Here is a 23,265-nt window from a genome sequence, read left to right on the forward strand (position 1 = left end):
ATTCCAAATTACAATGGGGCCCCCATATTGAAGGATTGGCGAACAGACTTAGTTCTGCAGCATACGCGGTTAAAAATATTAGACAATTAACTGACATAGATACGGCGCGACTAGTTTACTTTAGTTATTTCCATGGTATTATGTCCTATGGTATATTGCTATGGGGCAACGCTGCCGATATTAATACAATATTTGTGCTGCAGAAGAGGGCTATTCGCGCTATTTATAACCTAGGTCCTAGGGAATCATTGAGAGCAAAATTCAAAGAAATTAACATCTTGACTGTTGCTTCTCAATATATTCTTGATAATGTAATGTATGTTCATAGGCACATAAGTGAATTTGCCAGAAACTGTCATAAACATAATGTTAACACCAGGAACAGACATAAACTGATGATGCCTACTACTTGGCTAAGTCGAGTTAGTAAGTCTTTTGTGGGGCGATGTATATGCTTTTACAACAAGATCCCAGAAAATGTTCAAAACAAAGGTGTTACGTTATTCAAAAGAATTGTTAAAAAAACGTTTGTGTGGTAAAGGTTACTATAACATAAATGACTTTCTTAATGATACCACAGATTGGGAATGGAGCGACCGCCCTCAGGCTATTAAATAATAAGTTTAATTGTACAATGTTACTTTGTAAATGTTACTTTAATTGTAAAACATATTTTTGATGAAAAAAAAACGCCCGCTGAATTTGTTGCGCCCATTCTACTCAGGCCTGAGGCATTCACTTTGGAATGAGTGGTAGTTTTTTTGACTTTCAATAAGTGATTTCACATCCTATTTTGAATAAAAATATTTGAATTTGAATTTGAAAAAACATATTTATCAAGTACAACATACATGCACTTATGCATAACACATAAGTTTATTTAATAGTAGTAATTACAGTATCGCGATTGGCCACGAACATTGATATACAAAAAACCCAAGATGCACAGTTGCGAACAAAAGTAAGACTCAAAACTGTCGCCAAACACTCGTCTATACTATAATAGGTACTTATAGTCAAACTATAAACAGTTTTTTACAGATTGAACCTTATTCACAAAAGTTAAAGTTGATTTCACAAAGGAGTCTACAAAAAGCAATAAAATTTTATGACCGAACTTCGCCGGTAGGAATGGAGACGTATATTTCTTATATATTTTTTTAATTCAATTAAATAATTAGGTTGTAAGAGTTAATTAAATTGTGTTCTAAACACAATACATAAATACTTAGAAGTTTTTACAACTTTCATCTAAGAGTTTATGTTAAATAAATAAATATATGTTTTGGATTGGATATGTGTATAAATGAATGAAACATGCATTTATTAGATAAACTGTTTATTTTTCAAATATTGCAATTAAACTTAAAACTTGAATCTATAATTATTTTTTAAAAGTCTTGGTCATAATTATTATTGTTTAACACTAGGTAACACATCAATTTCCTTGGAATAAATTTAGTTTATTATAAAGTTGTCGCTTTGAATTCGATTTAAAGTTTTCTGTTGTTTTTTTTTGCGATGTAAACGAACGTCTACGAACTTTTCTATAATAGCTTTTATAAGACTAATTTTGTGATTGAATAAAGCAGGTTGTTGAAGCGAATGTGTATCAATGCTAGAAAATATATTTAAATACAAGGCACGTTTTAAAACCAAGGAACACACGTAGGCTTTCGTTGTGTTTTTTTTACTATTTTCGAGGTGTGTCTAAAATTGAGCCTATACTTAGGGAACCAGTAGAAGATATGAATTTCTTGTTATTTTCCGCGTCAAACAGTGAAATCGTAGACTCTTCAGTATTAACGCTACCATCCGGCAATTGTATCTGTAAGCAATATAAAAATTATTAATATCTATTAGCAAATCAAACAAATGAAATGTTTCATGATGAAGTACTAAGGTACTACTAGGTTCCGTCCTTTTTCGTCGTGATAACTTACAATCCTGAGGTTGAAAGTTATCACGATGATGATAATGATTACAAAAAATATTAAATTTAATGAAAAATACCAAACTATTTTCACAGTTTAATTTTTCTTATTTCCAAAAGTTACTTACCACTACAGTAGGAACAGCCGTTTTCAGAAGACGTCTTCTGCCTTTTGCAGTTACATATATATCTTTGTCCAAAAAGTGGTCTTAACAAACGACGCTAGACTTATTCGGCTTATGAAAATCTTCACACCTCTGTTTGCTGACGATTGATGTCCATTGTCCACATCGTGTTGGGTCACAAGGGAATCTAAAATATTAAAAAATTTAGTAAATTATACACAGAAATCTAAAACAATATTTGAACATATATGCCTATATTACCGAGAAGTGTGTGGCAGAGGTACCCACATTTCAAATGATATGTTTAATAACATTCTACTAATAAAAAAAGTTCCAACAAATATCTAAAGTAAACTAAGTATTTGGTTAGGAAGTATTTATGAACATAAAATATTGATTTTACTATTAATAGGATTTGATTAAAAAGTATTAGAATAATTATAACGTTTAACTTGTAAAAGCTGTAATAGAAAAAAGTTCAATCATATTAATATACAGTCTCGAATTTTAGAAAAAAATACAAAAAATACTTATTAATGACCAATACCTCCCTACATCTCCTGCCTTGGTGAACACTGTTTAAATTTCATTGTATTATATAAAATAGCTTCTCGTATTTATTATTTTTTTTTCTTCCTTATATATTTACACACATACGTTTTTTATTATTTTTGTTATTGTCATTATTTATTTTTAGTAACATTTTTTTGTTAATCATATTTTTTTTTGTCATAATAATTATTTTAGTGCCACAATTAATTATATTTTACTTTTAAAAATATGTCAGTTCAGCTCCAAACTTCACACAATGGGGTCACTGAAAATCAGTGTTGTGCTCATAGTGTATGGACACAACTATAACTGAGTGGACTCCAGTTTTGGAAGACCACTGCCACATCAACTTTTGCTTTTGTTTCTTTTGTATTAAGTTAAGTAAGTTAAGTATTAGATTAAGCATATATTTTGTTCAGTTTAACTTTTTTGTGTGATTGTGTCAGTTTTTCTTCCGAAATAAATTCATTTTCATTTCATTTCATTAATAAAAAAAAATATAATAAAAAAAACATAATGAAAAGAAATCGACTCCATCAAGTCTAATCCGGCTATCTCCGTTTTTTACAAGATTACAGCCGTCATCTGTCAATGTCAATAACTGCACGTTCCGTATAGGTAATCGAGTGAATTGCTTTTTTCTCAAAGAGTATAATTTTTTTCTTAAGAGTTTCGCTAGGCGTTATGTATGTACTATGCATCGTATCTGTTGAACTCAAGCCATAATCGAGTAAATAAAAGGTTTACAGAATACTTTATATTTTGTTGTATTGTATTCACAGAGTACTTTTAGTTATAAATTTAATCTTTCATCTTTGACCCCCTTTGCCTGTCCAGATTGACGAACAGAACCAAAAAAAAAAATTTCATCTTTGAGTCATAAACAACATCAGATATGACTTGGTAGCCTAGGTACCTCAAAGGAAAAGGGCGGGAAACTTAAGATCGGTCGCACGTAATTTTGATAATTTTTCATTTTATTTTTAAATTTCATGTAAATATTTAGATATTTTGATCAGATAAGTTGTAGTTTGTATATATTTTAGTAGTTAGTTTTTATTAAAGTGTTAATTTGTGTAAATTTCATCCTATTGGTAAGTCTTCTTTTCTTCACTTTTCTATGATATGATGGACCCCCCGGATGAGCTCGACCCAGAATATGCAGACACTGTAATAAAAGACGACGAAAACACCGTGGTGATAAGAAGGATATTAAGGAAAGTGATTGCAAATGTGTAGACATTAGTGATAAACAAATTCTTTCCAAAGTCGATTCCTGCAATAATTCTTCTATAGTAGTAGAGAACATACAAAGAAATAACACAGACACTCCACAACAGCCAAAGCCCTCTGTTGCAAGGCTGTTATATAACTCATTAGATGCTGCTCCTTTTGTTGTACACATTCAGAAACAGTATTCATCTCCCGATGATAATGTTACTTTACATCCAGTTACATTTGGTCGTTTTCTCAAAAGAAATTCTATTAAAAATATTGTGAATGGAAGTTTAAAAGGGATAGGCCGGAATAGGTTATCTATTTCTTTTTCTAAGTACCAAGATGCAAATGACTTTGTTGAAAACAAAAATTTAGAAAATGAAAAATATAAGGCTTTTATTCCATCATTTTCTGTGAGTAGAATAGGAATAGTCAGAGGAGTACCAGCTGAGTGGTCTGAAGAGGAAATAAAAGATAATGTTTCTGTTCCTATTGGCTGTGGCCCAATCATAAAAATTAGGAGAATAAAACGAAAGATGATGATTGATGGACAAAACCATCTTAAATGTACTGAGTCTGTGGTATTTACTTTTGATGGACAGTTTTTGCCTAAACGAGTATATATGTGCTACACTTCTCTTACTGTAGACTTGTATATATATCCTACTATTCAATGCTACAATTGTTGTCGGTTTTGTCATGTGAAATCTCAATGCAGATCTAAACCAAGATGTTTTAGATGTGGTCAAGGACATAGTGGTGATAACTGCTCTGTTCAAGATGATTTTATATCTTGTTGTTTATGTAAAGGTTCCCATATTGCAACTGATAAAAAATGTTTAGAATATGAAAGACAAAGAGCTATAAAGGAATCAATGGCTAAAAACTGTATTTCCGATTCAGAAGCTTCAAAGATACATCCAACTGTCTCTCAAATTTCATATGCAGATACATTACTCTCATCACCTAACATCACTCCTAATACTTTTCCAACCCAGCATCAACATTCAACACATAAAGCTATAAACAATACTTCATATAAAAAAACTGTTTTTGTTAAACCAAAGCCTCCACCTACACTTAGCAAAGGATATGACAAATCTGCTCACCAAGAAATTTTAAGGGATTTTAATATTCCCCAACCCTCTAATGGATGTGCATTAATTAACAAAGTAAATGAAAATCCTTTGGAATCCTCAGTAATTGATTTAATTATTTCTCTTATAAAATCTCTTAGTCAATCGAATGAATTTTCACCGTCCATCGCTGCCTTATTAGTTTCTGCAATTACTCAAATTTATAAACCAAATAATGGACAAAGTTCTTCAATGGAATTGTCAAAGCATCACTCCTAAAAAAAGTGATCTTATTTATTTATTAAATAAATATAAACCTTATATCTGTGCTCTTCAAGAGACATGGTTGAAACCAGGATCTTTATTTAAGATTCGAGGTTATTCATGTCTCAGAGAAGATCATGTGGATGGGCATGGCGGAGTAGCCATGCTTGTGAAACACCCTCTTTCCTTTTCTCTCTTCTCTATTCCTTCTCACAGTAATGATTTTTCTATTATTGCTGCTTTAGTTGAAAATATCTGTTATGTATCTATTTATATACCTCATCCTTCTTCTGCAATCTTAAATGAAATCAAAGATATTATTTTCATTCTACTGAAGCCTTTTATGATCCTTGGTGATTTTAACTGTCGCCATGAATCCTGGGGTTACTTATCTTCTAATAGTTATGGTAACACATTAATAGATATATTTGATTCAGTGAATTTGTGTATATTAAATGATGGTCGTCCTACACGACGTTCTCATCCTGACGAGGGCCCAAGTGCTCCAGATTTAACAGTCACTACACCTAATCTTGCTTCTTCTTTGTCCTGGGATCCATTACGATCTACTTTTGGTAGTGATCACTTCCCACTATTATTATCATTTCCAACCTGCAATAATAACAATAAAGTATTAAATAAAACTTATTCTCCTCGTTTAAAATATAAGCTTAATGATGTTAATTGGGATTTATATAAAGATCTAATAAAAAACAAAATTATTACACTTCCAAAAATTAATCCAGGTACAGAATCTCAGTGTGCAGATTCTTTAGCAAGAATCTTTATTGAGGTTGCCAATGAGATATTTCCAAGTAAAAATAGCTCTTTGGGTTTTATTCCTTCTCCTCCTTGGTGGGATAACGAATGTAGGTACTGAGGCAGTAAAGAGAAGAAAATTTGCTGAAATTACATACTGTCAATGCTCCACTGATGAGAATTTTGAAATTCTTACAAAGATTATGTCAGAAACTTCAAAATTACTAAAGAAAAAGAAATTTGATGGTTGGAAAAATTTCTGCTATTCAATATCACCTGATGTCAAACCATCTCTTGTATGGCAAAATATAAGAAGGTTTAGATCTGCATACAAAGATTCATCTCCAAAATCAATCCCTTTTCATTTAGTTAATAGCTTTTTAGATAAATTGGCTCCACCTTTCGTTCCTGAAGACTTAATAATTGGTTACCCTGTAATAAATATAAATAATGATAACTGTTTTGTTTTGGTTTAAACAGTATATTTTCTCTCACCGAACTAAAAGGTGTATTGTCTCATGTTAAGGATTCTGCTCCTGGACTGGACGGTATTCCGTATTCCTTTATCTCTCATTTAGATGATGATGCTTTATTTTATTATTTATCTCTTATAAATTCCATAGTGACATCTGGTAACATCCCCTCCACGTGGAAACGTCAAGAAATAATTCCCGTACTGAAACGTGTTCTGCAGACCATTCTGCCTATCGCCCAATCGCACTTTTTCTGTTTTGATGAAAATTACAGAACATCTTATAAAAAATCGTTTAGAATGGTTTGTTGAGCATAACGGTCTATTATGTGAATCCCAATTCGGTTTCAGACGTGGGAAAAGTACTATTGATAGCTTAAGTATATTCATTTCTGATATTCAATTATCATTTTCAAATAATAAATCAGTAATAGCTGCGTTCTTATATATAAATTGTGCCTATGATAATGTCGTAATAAGTATTTTAAAGAGTAAGCTTTTACAACTTAATATACCTCTGCTATTAACAAATTTTATCATAAACATGCTTTCCGAAAGATACATAATCCTGAAACTAGATGACAGGAAGTCAATTACTCGACTTGTTTCAAAGGGCCTCCCCCAGGGATCAGTACTTAGCCCAATATTGTATAATATTTATACACACGATTTAAAATCATCACTTAATTGTGTAAATGTTCTTCAGTATGCTGATGATCTATTAATTTACTGTCGTGATATTTCTATTGAAAAAGCTAGTTCTTCTATAACACAACCGCTGATAAATTTAAAAACTTCGTTGGACTTCAATGGCCTTGATCTATCACCTGAAAAAAGTACAATAGTTTTATTCACGAGATCAAGAACTCCTCCTCCTATTTCTATATTTTATGAGGGTTATCAGATTCCAGTTAAAGATAATGTTAAGTTTTTGGGAATTGTCTTAGATTCGAAAGTAACTGGTATCCCACATTGTGATTACCTAAATGCTAAATGTGAGCGTACTCTTAATATTTTAAGATGTCTGTCAGGTGTTTGGTGGGGTGCGCACCCTTTTTGCATGAAATTGTTATATAATGCTCTTATAAGAAGTATATTAGATTATGGTACATTCTTGCTGGAGCCTGGTAGTGTTAAGGCATTTAAAAAACTAGATCTCATACAGTCCAAAGCTTTACGAGTAGTTTCTGGTGCTATGCGGTCAAGTCCTATCAATGCTCTTCAAGTAGAATGTGGTGATCCTCCACTACATCTACGTCGTCAATATTTAGCAGACAAATTTATATTCCGATCTTTTCAGTTTCTTAACCACTCTCTTTATAACAAACTTCAGAAACTTTCTCATTATATAGATTCATCTGCATATTGGTCAAATAAAAAACCACCTTGTCTAATCAATAGTTTTAAGAAATTTATCAACATAAAAGCTCCCATTCATCGATCCATTAATTATCCTCTTTTCAGTACTAACTTTGAAGCATTAATGTTGCTTCCAGAAATTAATAAATTTTTCGTTTAATCTTCTTAAAAATACTGTTTGGGTTGATTACCATCATATTTACACAGACGCGTCTAAACATTCCTCCTCGGATCCCGTTGGTGTAGGTGTCTATCACGCTCAATTTAAAATATCACAGAAAATTAAACTACCTCCGGAAACATCGGTGTTTACTGGGGAATGTTATGGTATTTTTAAGGCTATTGAATATATTATTCTATTTAAACTTCCAAAAACAATAATTTTCTCTGATTCAAAAAGTGCCTTACAGTCTCTCAATAGGTTCCCATTTAAATCAAAAAACATTTCTTCTGTTGTCATAGAATTAAGAAATCTATTAAATAAATGCAATCACTTTGGTCTTTCTGTGTTGTTTGTATGGATCCCCAGCCATAGCGACATTCCTGGTAATATAAAAGCAGACCAACTAGCTAATGAAGCCGTGGTCGAAGGCGACATTTTCCCTTATAAAGTTTTTTGCCAGGATCTAGGTGCTCTTCCTATAGTTCACTTTCAGGATTGTTGGAATAGGCTTTGGACTGAAACTGGTCAATCAAAAGGCAGGAAATATTTTAACCTTCAGCCACTTATTTCATTTAAACCATGGTTTTTCCGTGCCAAATGCAATAAGTTAGTATGTTCTTCTATCATAAGAATGCGTTTGGGTCATGTTTGCACTCCTGTTCATCTTAATAGATTAGACATTGTATCTACTGACATGTGTGAATGTGAATCCGATAAATGTGATCTAGATCACATTTTCTTTTCATGTTCTCTATACGACCGCTCCTCATTCCTGAATGATCTAATATCTCTTAATGTTCCTTTTCCTACCTGTATATCCTGTCTAATTATGTATCCATGTAAATTTTATAAAATATTGTCATCTTTCATTCTTCAGAATCATATCAAAGTTTAAATATTTGTAATGTTGTGTAAGTAGCAAGTATATATGTATATTTATGAAATTTTTAATATCCGTTTCAATCCTCTTTCTACTTATCTGATCCTTTCCCGTGTTCCGTATCCTTTTTTAACTTAGTTTCCCAATCTTTTAATTTACGTCATTGGCAAAAAGTAAACGCTATTGCCAAAAGAAGAAAAAAAAAAAACATCAGATAATTATTGTAAGCATTGGTATTTCGTAATAACAAGATAAACAAATAATATTCAGTTCTATAGAACAGTCAGCAGACACATTCTTCTATACTCATTCTTTATTCGTATTATTGTAAACTTTAACATGATTAGAGGAAACATTCTTTCACCCTCAGAATCTGGTAGGTTTATTGCTGAACATTCTCATCATGTTCAATTAAATTCAGAAGGTATTGAGAAGTTAAGTGTCGAGGTAAAATATATTCATAATTTCTTTAATCTGTATTTTTAAAGTTATGAAAACTTAATTGATTGAAAGATCAAATTAGAATCCATCATTATATATTATATTATAAATATATATTATTCCTAACTCTGGTTATTTTTTTGGTTAAGATTTATGTTACAGATGTTAAAAAACACAGAAGAAAATAAACTGATCATATCCTCCACTGGTACTGAAGACATTCAGCCATCAAGGGATCACCCTAAAGCAGCTGATTGGATATTTGTGACAGATACACTTAATTTCTGCTTTTGGTCGCAGAATAAGGATCTAGAGTGGAGGGTGAATGGAAACACGGGATACTGTGCTTTAGAAGCTGCCTTATACAGAGCACTGAAGGTTATTCACCTATAAAGTAATATAGCATCAAAATTATAATAAGTCCATCCAATTATTACAACTATTTTGTCACATTCAGTCAAGTAATAAGTATCTTTGTCGTAAAGTGACAAGATAGTTCGGTAGCTAACATAGGTGTAATGAAGGGTTGTTGTTATTATAAATAAGATGGTTATTTTTAATTATTATTAAGGTATGAAGGGATAATCTTTGTCTCCACACAATGATTTAAATCATAGGTTCTCAACATGGGCGATAACACCCCTTGTGGGCTTTTGAGACTTTCAGCTGGGCAGTAGTAGACCCAGAGAAAATTAGGGGGCATTGAGGTGGGGCGTGGGTAGATTAAAAAATATACTCTAAAAAGGCAAAAAAATACACGAAAATACTCTAGAAAAAAAAAAAATTCTCAAAGTAGGTGAGCAAAATAAGGTTGAGAAACTATGATTTAAATAATCACAATATTTAGATCACTGAACTAAATTCTTGTAAATTCTGTAAATATGAGTAAAATGAGTTCTTTTTTCATAATAATTATAGAGAGTAAAAATTTTCAGGATGGCTATGATATCACAAATCCAGATTATTACTCTAAAATAACATCAGAGGATCTTTCCATAATAATGAAAGGAGATACTGATGCTCGGATACCCTTGTTTAATGAAAGACTGACAGTACTGCATGAAGTCGGAGCTATATTGATAGATAAATATAATTCTACATTTGAAACCTGTATTTTGCAAGCAAATAAGTCGGCTGTTAAATTACTCCAGATTATAGTCAGTAACTTTCCATGTTTTAGAGATGAGGCTGTTTATAAGAAACAGCCGGTATCTTTGTATAAACGAGCACAGATACTTGTGGCTGATCTGTGGAATTGCTTTGGTGGGCAAAAATGGGGAGAATTTCATGACATTGACAAGTTGACAATGTTTGCTGACTACAGAGTACCACAAGTATTGGTTAATTATGGTGTGCTGAGTTATAGCCATGAACTAATGGAAAAATTAAAAAATAGTTAGTAACCATTCTTATTATTTTATCTACATAATTTATTATAATGTATACTGGTAAACACATTCGTTCAATTTCAGGATCAATCGCTCTATAAAAGTTGAAACACTTTTAAACATGACCAGTGTGTTTAACAGCACAGTTGTATTGTATGTAAAAACACAAATGTGTTGAATTGTATAACATAGCAAAGATCTCTTCTCTGTATCTTTCTAATTTCAGTTGCCAACTACACATGATATTATAAAATATAATTCTATTATATTTAATGTTAATAACTATTAACTACACATGTGCTACAGATTTTTATTAAAACATGTTGTAGTGATCTAGATTCTCAATAAATGGGACCAGTTCGCTATACACTAGTACTACTAGTTTACCAGTGGGAGGCTCCTCTGCACAAGATGCTGGCTAGAATATGGGAACCACAATGGCGCCTACTACTGCCGTGAAGCAGTAATGTGTAAACATTACTATGTTTCGGTGTGAAGGGCGCCTTAGCGAAATTACTGGGCAAATGAGACTTATCATCTTATGTCTCAAGGTGATGAGTGCAGTTGTAGTGCCACTCAGAATTTTTGGGGTTTATCAAGAATCCTGAGTGGCACTGCATTATAATGGGCAGGGCATACCAATTACTATCAGATGAAGGTCCTGTTCGTCTTGTCGCTTATTTTCATAAAAAAAAGCCTTCCAAGAAGAAATATACTTATTCAGAAAAATTGAAAATATTTCTAATGTATTAATTTTTAACTTACAGATGAGTTACTACCCTGTGGATCAGATGAAGAAGTAGAGATTAGAGGTTGTTCTATTCATGCTGTGGAATTATTGAAAAAGAGATTAGAAGAGAAAATAAGAGAAGAAGGGAAAAGTGTGGAAGTTCCTAACTCTAGTATGATTGATTATTACCTTTGGTGCTACAGGCGGAAACATGCACAAGAGATGGAAAATATTCCTTATCACAAGACATTAGGCATATTTTATTGATAATACCAGTAGGTACTAAAAAAGCAAGTAAATTTAAATTACTATTTCTTTGACGAAACAATAACTGAGGTTTTAACGTGAGCCAGGTATAATAGTTGCATTTACTAATTATATGCTGACTGCCTTGTAAATAATCCATCAAAAAATACATATTTTTATATATTGGAAACCTAACACTACATAATGTATCTAGTTCTGCGTTAAGTTTCCGAGAGAGTGTGATATGAAATGAAAAGTGTACAATGTCGTGTTAAGGAGGTAGTTTATAATTAAACCTACTCCAACCACCTATCTCTATAGTTGTAAATCCAAAACAAAGAACAATAATTCAGTATAATAAGTCGTAAGTTAGTTATTAAAATAGTCTCATTTTATGCTTGACTGCTCATGAACTATGTTCCTTAAAGCCCAGTGGTCTGAAACAACCAACCTTCTGAATTTTTTTTTCCCTTTATTATTCACAATTAAAAGTATAACAGAGAAAATACATAATATAAAGTCACCCACAAGAAACCACATAAGGTTTATCCGTGGGGATGAGATCACACTTAAACAAAGGCAAACCATTTAGTGTGTCTGGCCATAAATACTGCCATTTCCGCCTACTATATGCATTGTTTTATTTAGGTAATATGTATGTGTTTAGATAGGACAGACTACGGAGGTGTGGTTGCCGTGACCGTCTTATTAAAACCTTAATGTTTGAGATTTCTTCCATTATAACTCATAATTTTTATCTCATAGTAGACATTTACAATTCTGCAAAATTTAAACAAACCCATTTCGTTATTTTTATATTTCTTTCTAATGTGTATGCTTATCTGCTATCTCTAATGGCTCATACTGGCTATGTGTACGCGCATGATGGAGACAGTTGTGGTCATGAGCAACAATGATTGGACGGAATGTTGACTTGTTATGTGAACTATGTATGTGCAGCATTTTAGTTTTTGATGCATTTATAATAAGTCCAACATCATGGGCCCATTTACTTAATGAATCGAAGTTACGTTGCATTATGTTGTAATTTATCTGAATTTTTATGAGCAGCTAATAAACAAGTATCGTCAGCTGGTATACAGATATTCCCTCGAAAATATTGCACATGTCATTTACAAAAATTAAGTACTCGGTCTGCGAGTTGAATTAGGCGTTGTTTTGCGGAAATCCATTTTTATCCAATTCTTGTGAGTTTTCTTAAGTGTAAATTCCCAAAGATTTGTCTTCAATCAATTCAACAGGTGTTTCGCCTCCACACAAGGCATCCTGAGCCTGAGAACAATTTGGTGAGTCAACATTTGCTGTGGACCTCGGTAAATGCTGGCACTAGGCTAGTCAGTCCCTAGTTCAAATTCCGGTTGGTGTGATATCTTGAGGATGTTTATTTCTGAGTCATGAATGTTGATATCTGTTTATGTATGTTTAAGTATGATATATAATACAATAATAAACCCTAATAATTATTAATTAGACTATCGAGCATAATATTAGGTAGACCTAGAGCTCTGATCATGCAAATCTTATTACAAAAAGTACAAAATAACTTACATGTCAATATACCTTTATATTAATAAAATACTAATATTTGTATATGTGTAACATATTCTCCTACCTATTCTCCAGAACGTAGGAGGAACTCACGTTCTTGTGAGACAGTGAAATATCGTAGAGAACGTTTGTTACCTATGAAAAATTTCGTTCACGCCAAGAAACACTTGAACAGTAGGTATGAGTCTAGATTCAAGAACGTCTGAACAGCAAGCGCATAGGTTACGCCTTATTTATTACCATCTAGCCAACGATTCTGCTGAGGGGAGGGCTCATAGACTCGGCCTTATTTAGGATCGATTAGCCAACAGTCTGTCTTCCTGAGAACGTGAAAACTGGCTGGCGTCAGCGCGACAAACGTCACAAAGACTATGTTCAATGATTTTCTGACCACTACAAATCAGTACGCTAAATCACCCTGTACAGTTTGTTAGAAAGTATTGTATCAAAAACAACAAATGTCATTAGTGCCTACACGTTTCGATTTCCTTCCGCAAGAGTTAGTAGCCTTGTTATTATCGTATGTTCACGTTGCTCAACTAGCATAAAAAAAGTTCCTTCTCAAACAATATGGAAGTTATATTATTTGCCTCCTTAACTGGACGACTTGATAGACATCGAGCAAAGGCTTTTGTCAAGAGTAGTTCCATTTATAAAAATATTTTTGCTACAAAATCGCTTTAGCCAGAGTTGGTGTCGTGGACCAGTAATTTTATTTGCTCAAGACGTTGTCGAAGTCTCTGAGAAGTTACCGTTGCGTTTAACTGGGGAGGTTTTGTGTTCGTAGTTTAAACACTGAACTGAAAATTTACCAAATCAGTTTCAAAATCAAAATTATTTAATCCGCACCAAATTGGTTGCTAAAATAAAACCATTTATATCGTGATTTAAGACCGAGTTTCGCAAATACATTAAGTAAACTGCGATATTTCACAAATTATAGAAGCGTCGGAAAATAATCAGGATAAAATAAATAACGGCTTTAATGCAAATGTGAATCATATCGATGGTTTTAACCAGCAGGTAAATAGTAAATTTATAAGCCCTAATAATAATGCGTCTGTATTGTGCTGATAATTCAATGAAGGTAGTGACAGATTAGGATCTTCTAGCAGGTAGTGTACCTACTGCTATAGCAGCCGTAGCTTGCGTCGCTTGTTATAATTCTGATCCAATTACATGGACTGTTGGTGATTTGGATATCATAATAACAGTCGGGGATAAATTTTATCGACAATGTTTGACAGCAAGGCCTGTACCAGATCCTAGTGAAATAAATTCTGATTATTGAGCTGCGACAGAACCTTGTCCTTGAGATATCATATCTGGGACAAGAGTACTAGGGTCCCTGTATAAATATGAACATGATTTATCAATTAATAGCAACGTTTCGAAAGATAAAGAAGGATTACTTATAGTTGATGGTCGAAAAGAATTTGATATTGGAGCTTTGACTAAGTAATGATTGAACGACAAATTACGCATCGCGTATAAACATTTATTGCACTTATAAAAAAAATGTGAATGTTTTGGCGGACCTGTAGTTGACGACTCTTATAGGATGGAATTTAAAAGCTAGGGAAGTCCCAATTTGCACATGCTGTTACCATAACAACGTTGTTGTTGACGACCGTTGTTCGACCGATGTTGTCCCAGATTTTCACTGAAAGCTTTAGAATTTTTAACAAAGTTGTGTCCTGTTCTGTGAAAGACGAACTATGTGACTTAGTTACAAGATTAGAGAGTCATCGCCTTTTAGCAACGTGCTCTAAGGATCGCAGTAATCGTTCTTGTCGATTTTGGTTCCCTCTAAGTACTGATAAGCTAAGTGCTTAGGGCCGGATGAGACACTAGTAAACCAAGGGCGATTTTGTGTTTTGAAACAAAATGAATGGGAATTAATGATTTATAAGTACAATTCACTATTGCTTGAATTATGGCAGGCTTATATGGACCTGCAGCCTTGTGGTAATTTGACAGTAATGTGCCAGATATGCCAGCAAATGTATGGCTAATGACTGTGACGATATGGTTCGAGAAGCAGCTCAGAAAGCTAAAAGGCATGCACATAACGTGTGGAAACAGTTGTTGCTGCAAATTGCCTTTTTCATTTTCCGTTAAAGATTTGCTCTTGAGCAAAACCGTATTCGTAAATAGCTAATAGCATTCCAAACCAGCGATACCATTTATTACGATTTGACAGTGATGATACGTCATCACTGTCAAATCTTCGTTAAGTATCTCTTATCGAAGATGTTCATAACTCAGGACCGACTGTGTCGAAGAATTAAGTTTAGCAGAGTTTCCTTTACAGTATGAGAATGTTTCTGGCTGTACCTGGACGATGACAATGGTGATAGCTGCGGGAACAAGAGCCTGAAGTGGCAAGTTACGGGATAACACTAATATGCGCATTAGAAAAAAAACCTCTGAAGAGCGATCTGAACGGATTTATTATAATATCATAGTATATAGTATATCATAGTTTTACATATAGGTACCATTTCGGAACGAAACGAGTTATTAAGAGCGGATGAAACTCCAGAAGCCTGTTTTTACGACGCTATGCGGACTTAAGTTCTCTTAATCCAAACCAATCTGCGGAACAATGTGCCCATGCTCAGATAGTTATAGAGCAGGCTCTTGCTCATGCCGAAGCATTCAATGCGGTTAATTCTTCCACTGAAATAGCAACAATAGGGTAAATTTATGCCAATATTCAATTTGACTTACACAGTGATGATGATGATGACTAAGGAGACTTAAATAATCATGTTTTAATGCCAGATGAAAATTTTGGATGGTAATGGTAAGCTAAATATTGAACAAACGAATTTAATGAAACGAGTACCTGTTTTAAAAAAAATCACTTAGAAAATGTTGAGAATTACCAACCCTTACTTTTATTTATAACAGGAGGACCTGGAAGTGGCAAATCCTTTTTATTAAAATTAATAGTCGAACATGTTCGTCGTTGCTATTCTCCTCCTATAGATTTATTACTTAAACCTGCTTTTGTCGAAGTAACGTAGAGACGTTACTTCGACAAAAGTCCCCTGTTAGAGAACAGGGGTAACTGCAAGACAAATAGATGGTCGTACTTTCAACAAGTCTTCTCGTTAACTATTGAAAAAGAGTCGTACAGTAACTTATAGGAGAATGGCGAAATTTCGGAGAAGGAAAGACGCAAATGGCACTTTATTCAATGGGTAGTCATCGATGTAATATCGGTCTCATACCAAGTTTCTGACATATTCATTTGAGCCGCGATGGTTGAATGCTGAGGTACATTTATGGAGTCAGTTTTAATTTTGTGAACTAACCATGAACATGCGCCAAAGTTCAGACGGCGAGTTTGTAGATCTATTAAATCATTTACTGTTAGCGAGGGAGTGCCAAATATATACAGTTAATGCTATAGACGAGTCCCGAGAAAACGCAACGTCTGGAAAGTGGTCTCCGTATAATGTTACCCTGTAGATGTTACCAACTATGGTGGATTGTTACATAGCATTAAAGTAGCCAGAGGCTCGAGGGTGATGCCAAGGAGAAAAATAGTGGTCTCTGCTGGATTAGTCAACGGACCAATGGGTGTAATAAAAAAAATCAAGTGGCCAGCCCTTCGCCGTGATCCACTAGAAACAGGAGAACTGCCAGAAGTGGTAATGACTAATTTTTATGACTATACGGTTACGGTGATGTCGACAGATTAATGCTGCAACTAATATTAAGGTGGGATGTTACCGTTCACAAGCTCCAAGATACGACATTTGAAGGGCGGTGATAGACCTTGGAAGGAAAGGACACCGATTCCAAAAATTACAATAATCGTAACTAGAATTAGATTGTAAAAAAATATGCAATTATTTTTATACTTTGTAGTGCATATTATATCTATTGTTTTGAAATAGTGTTTTCGAAGTCGGTTGTTTTTTTTTTGTTAAAAAATTTTCTTTTTTACTTGAGTATATTTTAAATTTCTTTTCTATTTCTTCGTTTCGAGACTCTATTTAATCGTATTGGTTAATATTTCTCAGTTTCTCTACTTCGTATGCTCGCTCCGTTTTAATGACAGGTAGCCTAAGACCCCATTGGGAAACCGGTTATTCTAAATAATAAAATAAATAAATCATATAAATCCAGTGTCCTGATGCTTGTTTCCAGTGAACTCCTAAACAGAGTGATGATTTTAATAGGCATTACTTCATGAAGTGCAGTTTAGTCCAACTGGAGAGATAGGATAGTTTTTGTGTCGATTTGACCCATAATTATTTTTATTTCCAATGGGTATATGTTTTGTATATATTATTGATATATATTTATATTTTCTATGAGGGAATATATTGACGCATGGTTTGATAGTTTGCTATGCTGCTGCTGCGGAACATATATATGTTACGTATTACGTACGTACATATATATGTCTGTCGGGTCAGTCATAATATCTATACTTAATCAACCTAAATAAAAACTTAAAAAAGCCTTACAAGGATTAAAATGGCATTTTGTTTATGGAATAGGAGGACAAACGAGCGTACTGGTGTTAAGTGATCACCGCCGCCCACATTCTCTTGTAACACCAGAGGAATCACAAGAGCGTTGCCGGCCTTTAAGAAAGGTGTACGCGCTCTTTTTGAAGGTACCCATGCCGTATCGTCCCGGAAACACCGCACAAGGATGCTCATTCCATAGCTTTGTAGTACGAGGAAGAAAGCTCCTTGAAAACCGCACTGTGGAAGACCGCCACACATCCAGTTGGTGGGGATGATATCCTAACATAAGGCGTGTCGTGCGAAGGTAGAATTCGGCGGCAGGAATCAGATTAAACAGCTCTTCGGAACACTCCCCGTGATAAATGCGGTAGAAGGCACACACTGAAGCGACGTCTCTACACAACGCCACGTGATCCAGCCGTTCACAGAGCACTGAGTGCCCGACAATTCGAGCTGCTCTGCGTTGCACGTGGTCAAATGGATCGAGCTGATACTGGGGTGCGCCAGACCAGAGATGACAGCAATACTCCATGTGTGGCCGGACCTGCGCTTTGTACAGCGCTAGAATGTGGGCCGGCTTGAAGTATTGCCGTGCTCTTATGACGCCCAGCTTCTTCGAAGCCAATTTGACTTTGCCCTCCTGATGGCCACGGAATTGGCAATCGCTCAAGATTTCGAGACCCAGTATTCCGATACTAGGCGAGGCTTTAAGGGAAGTGTTGTCGAAGAGCGGTGATATCGCAAACTTGAGTCTTCGGGGGTTAAATTGTACAAGGTTCAATTTACCCCATTTCGCGACCTTCTCGAGAGAGGACTCGAAAGTAGATACAAGTTTCTCCCGGCACTGTTCGACGATTTCCCGAGAAAGACCTGCATGGCCCGTGTATACGGCATCACCAGTGCTGTCGTCTGCATAGCAATGTATGTTGGAGGTGTCCAACATATCATTGATATGCAGAAGAAACAGCGTGGGAGATAGCATACAGCCTTGGGGCCACTCCAGCGTTCACGGGCTTGGGATTCGAGCAATAACCGTCGACAACGACCTGTATGCTGCGCCCAGTGAGGAAGCTGGAGGTCCACTTGCATAAGCTCTCGGGAAGCCCTAATGATGAAAGTTTTGAGAGGAGCGCCTTGTGCCATACACGATCAAAGGCCTTCGCTATATCCAAGCCAACTGCCAGGCCTTCCCCCTTGCTTTCAATAGCCGCCGCCCATCTATGTGTTAGGTATACCAGAAGATCGCCAAGCGACCGACCATGGCGAAAGCCGTACTGCCGGTACTCAAGGTATACCAAGAGCTGGCGGTTAATTATGCTCTCCATGATTTTGGAGAGCAGGGAGGTAATAGCAATAGGCCTGTAGTTTGCCGGATCCGAACTGTCTCCTTTTTTTTGGATCGAATGGTTCCATGGCTGACTTCCATGAGTCTGGGACTACGCCTTTACATCGTCCAAGTAAACAAAAAAAAATATTTAAAACGAAAACTACTGGGCCAAACTATGTTAAATTTTAACTAGGTATAATATATAAGTGTAAATATGTAAATATATATATTGATATTTTAGTAGCTGTTAAATCCTTTTTTTTCTTCTCCTATCCTATGTTTTGTTAATTTATTGCCTTATGTCAAGTTATATGTAAATAAAATCACTTTAAGGTTACCTAGAACTTTGAAAGAGATCGCTGAGTAGCGATAGAAGAAGGTCGCCTTATTGTGCTACCATATCATTACTAGTACTGTTATATACAAATTGATACTTTATTTATTTTTAGTGCAATAAGCCTCCTTTTTGAAGTCGGTTAAAAATCAATATAATATGTGAAATGTTAATAAATATATTTTTATAATTATTGTCAATAAATTAATAATTAAAACAAAATCATTATAATTGAATATTTTATTTTCCCATTATCAGTTAACTTCACCTTACCTATATAATTTCCATATCACATATTTCTATTACAATTTTATTGCACTGACTAATCATATCCTTAATTATCAAATAATTGGGAGAGAAATACGGTAATCATCAATCTAATAAGACGGAGTGAATTTTAATAATATATCTCTTCTTTCTTCATTAAAGGAATTCCCCTTTACCGCTTAACCTTTTAATAAAATTAGACACCTTTTTTAAGTATATTTGATATAAGTATGATCATCCAATCATACAAAAATCATATTAAAATTTAAAGGCTTTAAAGTTGTTTTGTTAAAATTGATGATGCCACTTGTTCGTCACACACGTGAACATTTTACTTTTGATATTTCTCTTAAATTCATAAAAACAATTAAAATATTAAATTATGTTTATACAATGATAAGAGATGACCAGCCTGGGTATTATTAAGTCACAAATAAGGTAAGTACATAATAATAGCTGAAATCATATGTCAAAATGATTAAAGTCTTTTCGTCTTAGTTAAGCCGTGGTCTTAGATCATTAATACGTCTAGATAGATTGTGACAGCTGTTGAATCGTCGAAAAAAATTGAGGTTGACAGTTAACCTCTATTTTGAGCAATGCACGTACACTAACAAAAAGTTACATACAAATCGCACACTAATGTAATAAATAATAAACCTGGCTTGTTTTCATCGGTTGTCTAGCAGCAACAGGCTCTATCTAAACGTATAAATTATCTAAGGTTGTAGTATGTAAAATATTAAGACTACAGACTACTCGTAGGCGTCACTTACAATAAATTAATTGCACGCGTTCGGTGTTCTTGTGCCACAACACGACTTCGCTATTTAATGAAATTTATCATGGATTTACTTTTTATTATGCACAGGTGGTAATGTGCTCTAAACGGCATGCTGTAAAATGGAGTAACACTCCATTTTACAGCATGTATATAAGTAACAGCCCTTGCATATTTTAGCGACTAGATGTTGAGACACCGATAAACGTATTTAACGGCAAAGCATATATGTTTTTCTATTTATTACACATGTGTTTCTCCGTTCGTGTTTACAGCTATAGAACCTACGAACTATCTAGGTAGGTACATGTTAGATTATTTCAAACGAATTTAAGGCTAAATATGTCGAAAACAAATATTAACCATAACAGATACACAACCATATATAATTATTTGTAATAATGTTTAATAAACAACTTTGGCTAATAAATAATGATTATAAAATGGCACTATACTACATTATTTACATTTTATACTTAATATTAAACTATAATTGTGACATTATGAAAGCACCTTTAACGATTTGATTTGATTTCAAATTCATTATCCTAGACCTATACGTATAAGTAAAATTGAATAATGACGAAAATTAAAGAAAATTATCAACTTTGTCTATAACTCTTATTATTACATATCTAATATTTATTACAGTACTTTACAGCTATAAAATAAGACTGTGCTCGACTTTGTGAAACTTCACTCCTTTTTTTATCAATCTCAGATTGTCGATTTTTAAACTCATTAGCTGTACTTACCTAACTACGTAACAGGTTTATTATTAATAAACAAGATGTAGTTATATTATGTTTAAATAAGGTTTAAATCGTTAAGTACCTACCAAGATTTGTATCTATAAGTAGGTACTAGTAGTTTTAAATGACACGACAAATCTTTACTTCGTTTATAAACATAGGAAAGCGATCAATTAGGCATTTAAAATGTAGGTTCATGAATAACGAAGGACTCTTATATTTTGCATTTCTTTGGTATTAACTGTAGTTTTAATTACTAATTGATGTTAGAAATAAAATAGGGTTGAAAGGAGTTTTGAATTCAGTAGGTAGATTCCAGTAATTTGAATTTGTTCTCCAATAAGCTGCCTATTTGCTAAATCGAGATTTTAAACTTTCAAAAAAGGCTAATTTAGTCTTAATTGTCCCTGGTTCTGGAACAGGGCTGCTAGGTCTACTAGACTCCTTCACAATCTCGTCTATTCCTTCTGGTAATTCCTTAGCTCCACCGGGGACTTTGATACTGGTTGGCATGGACATTTTGAGCTCCTCGCGAAACTCTTTTGAGATACTTCTGGCTGTGAGGCTGTGCATATAAGATTGTTTGGTGGTCGATTTGTCAAGGAGGTTTTCTTTGCTTCGTCGCCTCCATAGCTGATGCGGTGGCTGTAATGGTAAATATAATATTTCAAAGATCATTCTTTTGGCACTCACTGCTGTAGGCACTTAAAAATTTAGAATCTAATATTATGGTGCTTACCTACATCTAGTTGAATCCAAAATGTTGAAGAATTAATATTAAAATTATATGTAATATTAACTAGCATGTGAAGTAAACGAAGGTATCTATGGATCTTCACGGTAACTTTTAATTGAATTTAAATTTATTCCATGGTTGGTTTTTGTGTGATTTCTTATAAAGACCTACCTTACTTAGTCCAATATCCATGGTCGTAAGCTTATTTTCCGTGAGTCATTATTCTTGATGACCTTGTTATCGGTACATGTTGGAAGGAGGGGACCTCCTTTGATCAGACCGTAAATTTTTTAAGAGAATAATTTAGATAATTATCGTGTGATTTAACAAAAAAACAAACATTTGGTAATAAATTTTTGACAATCATCAAATCGAGGTAATTCATCACTGCCACCCCTGTTTGCTACCAAAATCGAAAGAGATATAGTAAGGAAAATAAGCTTGATCAGTATCAATTGCAAAAATAGACCATGCATCCTGGACGAAATACGTAATATGAACCATACTGTTATGTATGGTATTGCATATGATTCATACTGTGATAAAATGATAAAAACTTACTCTTGTTGGCTCACTCAAATTATCCATGCTCACAAATTTCCTGGCTAAGTCCTTTACTTTCGGTAATTGCGGTAGTAATTCATCCACTTCATTGATATTTTCTAAATGCCTAACTATGTTTTCCTTGAGATCACTTTCCTTTACATTTTCATCTTCAAATTCTATTTCACTCAACGTATCAGTGTTTTCTTTTGGGTTCTCCTTATCAACTATACGTATATTGTCATTTGTGTCAGCCGCCTCGTCATATCGTTGCGATACCTTATCTTCAGGTTTACATTTCACTATCTCGCCAGTTTGTACATTATAAATTTTGATAGAGTCTTCTATACTACTCGAACTAAAGGAATGTTCTATACTGTTTTGTGGGGTTGACTTTTCAGAATCGTAGGCGGCGTTACTTTTAATTGGTAGTATATTGGGATCTCTACTGAAAGCTGATTTTAATATTGCTTCAAAATGATGGTCAGTTTCGTCGTCTATTTGGACAGGCTTAGCAACAAATATAGACTGTTCATTTATATCTTCATATTCTATTAAAATATCATTTTTATTTTCTACTGAAACTGTTGTTAAAGATTTTGGTTGTTCCTTGCTACCAAATGTTGTGTATTCTTGGTTAGTGGCAATGTTGTTGAATTGTTTAATCAATAATCCCTGAAACATTTTTCTTATTTAAGATCATGTTTCATATAAAAAAATAAAATATGAACATCATAAAAGTGAAAATGAAGATGAATGATAAAAAGCCCAAAACTAAATTTGTTATATTGTGGTAGTGTAAAAGTAAGGAGTAAAATACGTTGCAGTGAGTGTTAGTACAGCTTGTGATTACTATT

The 23,265-nt window shown here is 33.9% G+C and overlaps 2 protein-coding genes and 1 long non-coding RNA gene across 21 annotated transcripts in view; 1 reads left to right on the top strand and 2 right to left on the bottom strand.

Annotated features, from left to right (window-relative positions):
• Positions 1-1,387: 1,387 nt before the first annotated feature.
• On the bottom strand, positions 1,388-6,390 carry LOC126976288 (uncharacterized). 2 transcript variants are annotated; one of them, XR_007731877.1, is made up of 5 exons: positions 6,204-6,390; positions 5,895-6,071; positions 4,938-5,780; positions 2,062-2,245; positions 1,388-1,828 (listed from the first exon to the last, which is right to left on the bottom strand). It is a non-coding gene; the product is annotated as an uncharacterized LOC126976288 (long non-coding RNA). The 2 variants fall into 2 exon arrangements; XR_007731876.1 differs by lacking the exon at positions 5,895-6,071 and having other exon boundaries at positions 1,389-1,828.
• On the top strand, positions 3,341-19,560 carry LOC126976278 (queuosine salvage protein). Of its 5 annotated transcripts, none has more exons than XM_050824549.1 (4): positions 3,341-3,351; positions 9,392-9,620; positions 10,178-10,637; positions 11,398-19,560. In XM_050824549.1, exons 2-4 carry the CDS (start codon positions 9,396-9,398, stop codon positions 11,625-11,627), a joined length of 915 nt encoding a protein of 304 aa, XP_050680506.1. In that variant the 5' UTR covers positions 3,341-3,351; positions 9,392-9,395; the 3' UTR covers positions 11,628-19,560. The 5 variants fall into 5 exon arrangements, with proteins under 5 accessions (XP_050680506.1, XP_050680502.1, XP_050680507.1 ...); XM_050824545.1 differs by lacking the exon at positions 3,341-3,351 and adding an exon at positions 9,012-9,248 and having other exon boundaries at positions 9,405-9,620; XM_050824550.1 differs by lacking the exon at positions 3,341-3,351 and adding an exon at positions 9,059-9,177 and having other exon boundaries at positions 9,405-9,620.
• The window catches only part of LOC126976256 (uncharacterized), a 162,259-nt gene continuing 158,548 nt past the window's right edge, over positions 19,555-23,265 (bottom strand). For 12 of the 14 annotated variants that reach the window (XM_050824494.1, XM_050824493.1, XM_050824495.1 and 9 more), the window contains 2 exons: positions 22,427-23,083; positions 19,555-21,774 (listed from right to left, as the gene is read on the bottom strand). In XM_050824494.1, coding sequence (XP_050680451.1) covers positions 21,478-21,774; positions 22,427-23,083 — 954 coding nt within the window. In that variant the 3' untranslated portion in view covers positions 19,555-21,477. Of the gene's footprint in view, positions 21,775-22,426; positions 23,084-23,265 lie in introns of those variants that run through there. The other 2 variants (XM_050824506.1, XR_007731874.1) reach the window with 2 other exon arrangements.

Source organism: Leptidea sinapis, chromosome 40, assembly GCF_905404315.1.
Source record: "Leptidea sinapis chromosome 40, ilLepSina1.1, whole genome shotgun sequence".
NCBI lineage: Eukaryota > Metazoa > Arthropoda > Insecta > Lepidoptera > Pieridae > Leptidea > Leptidea sinapis.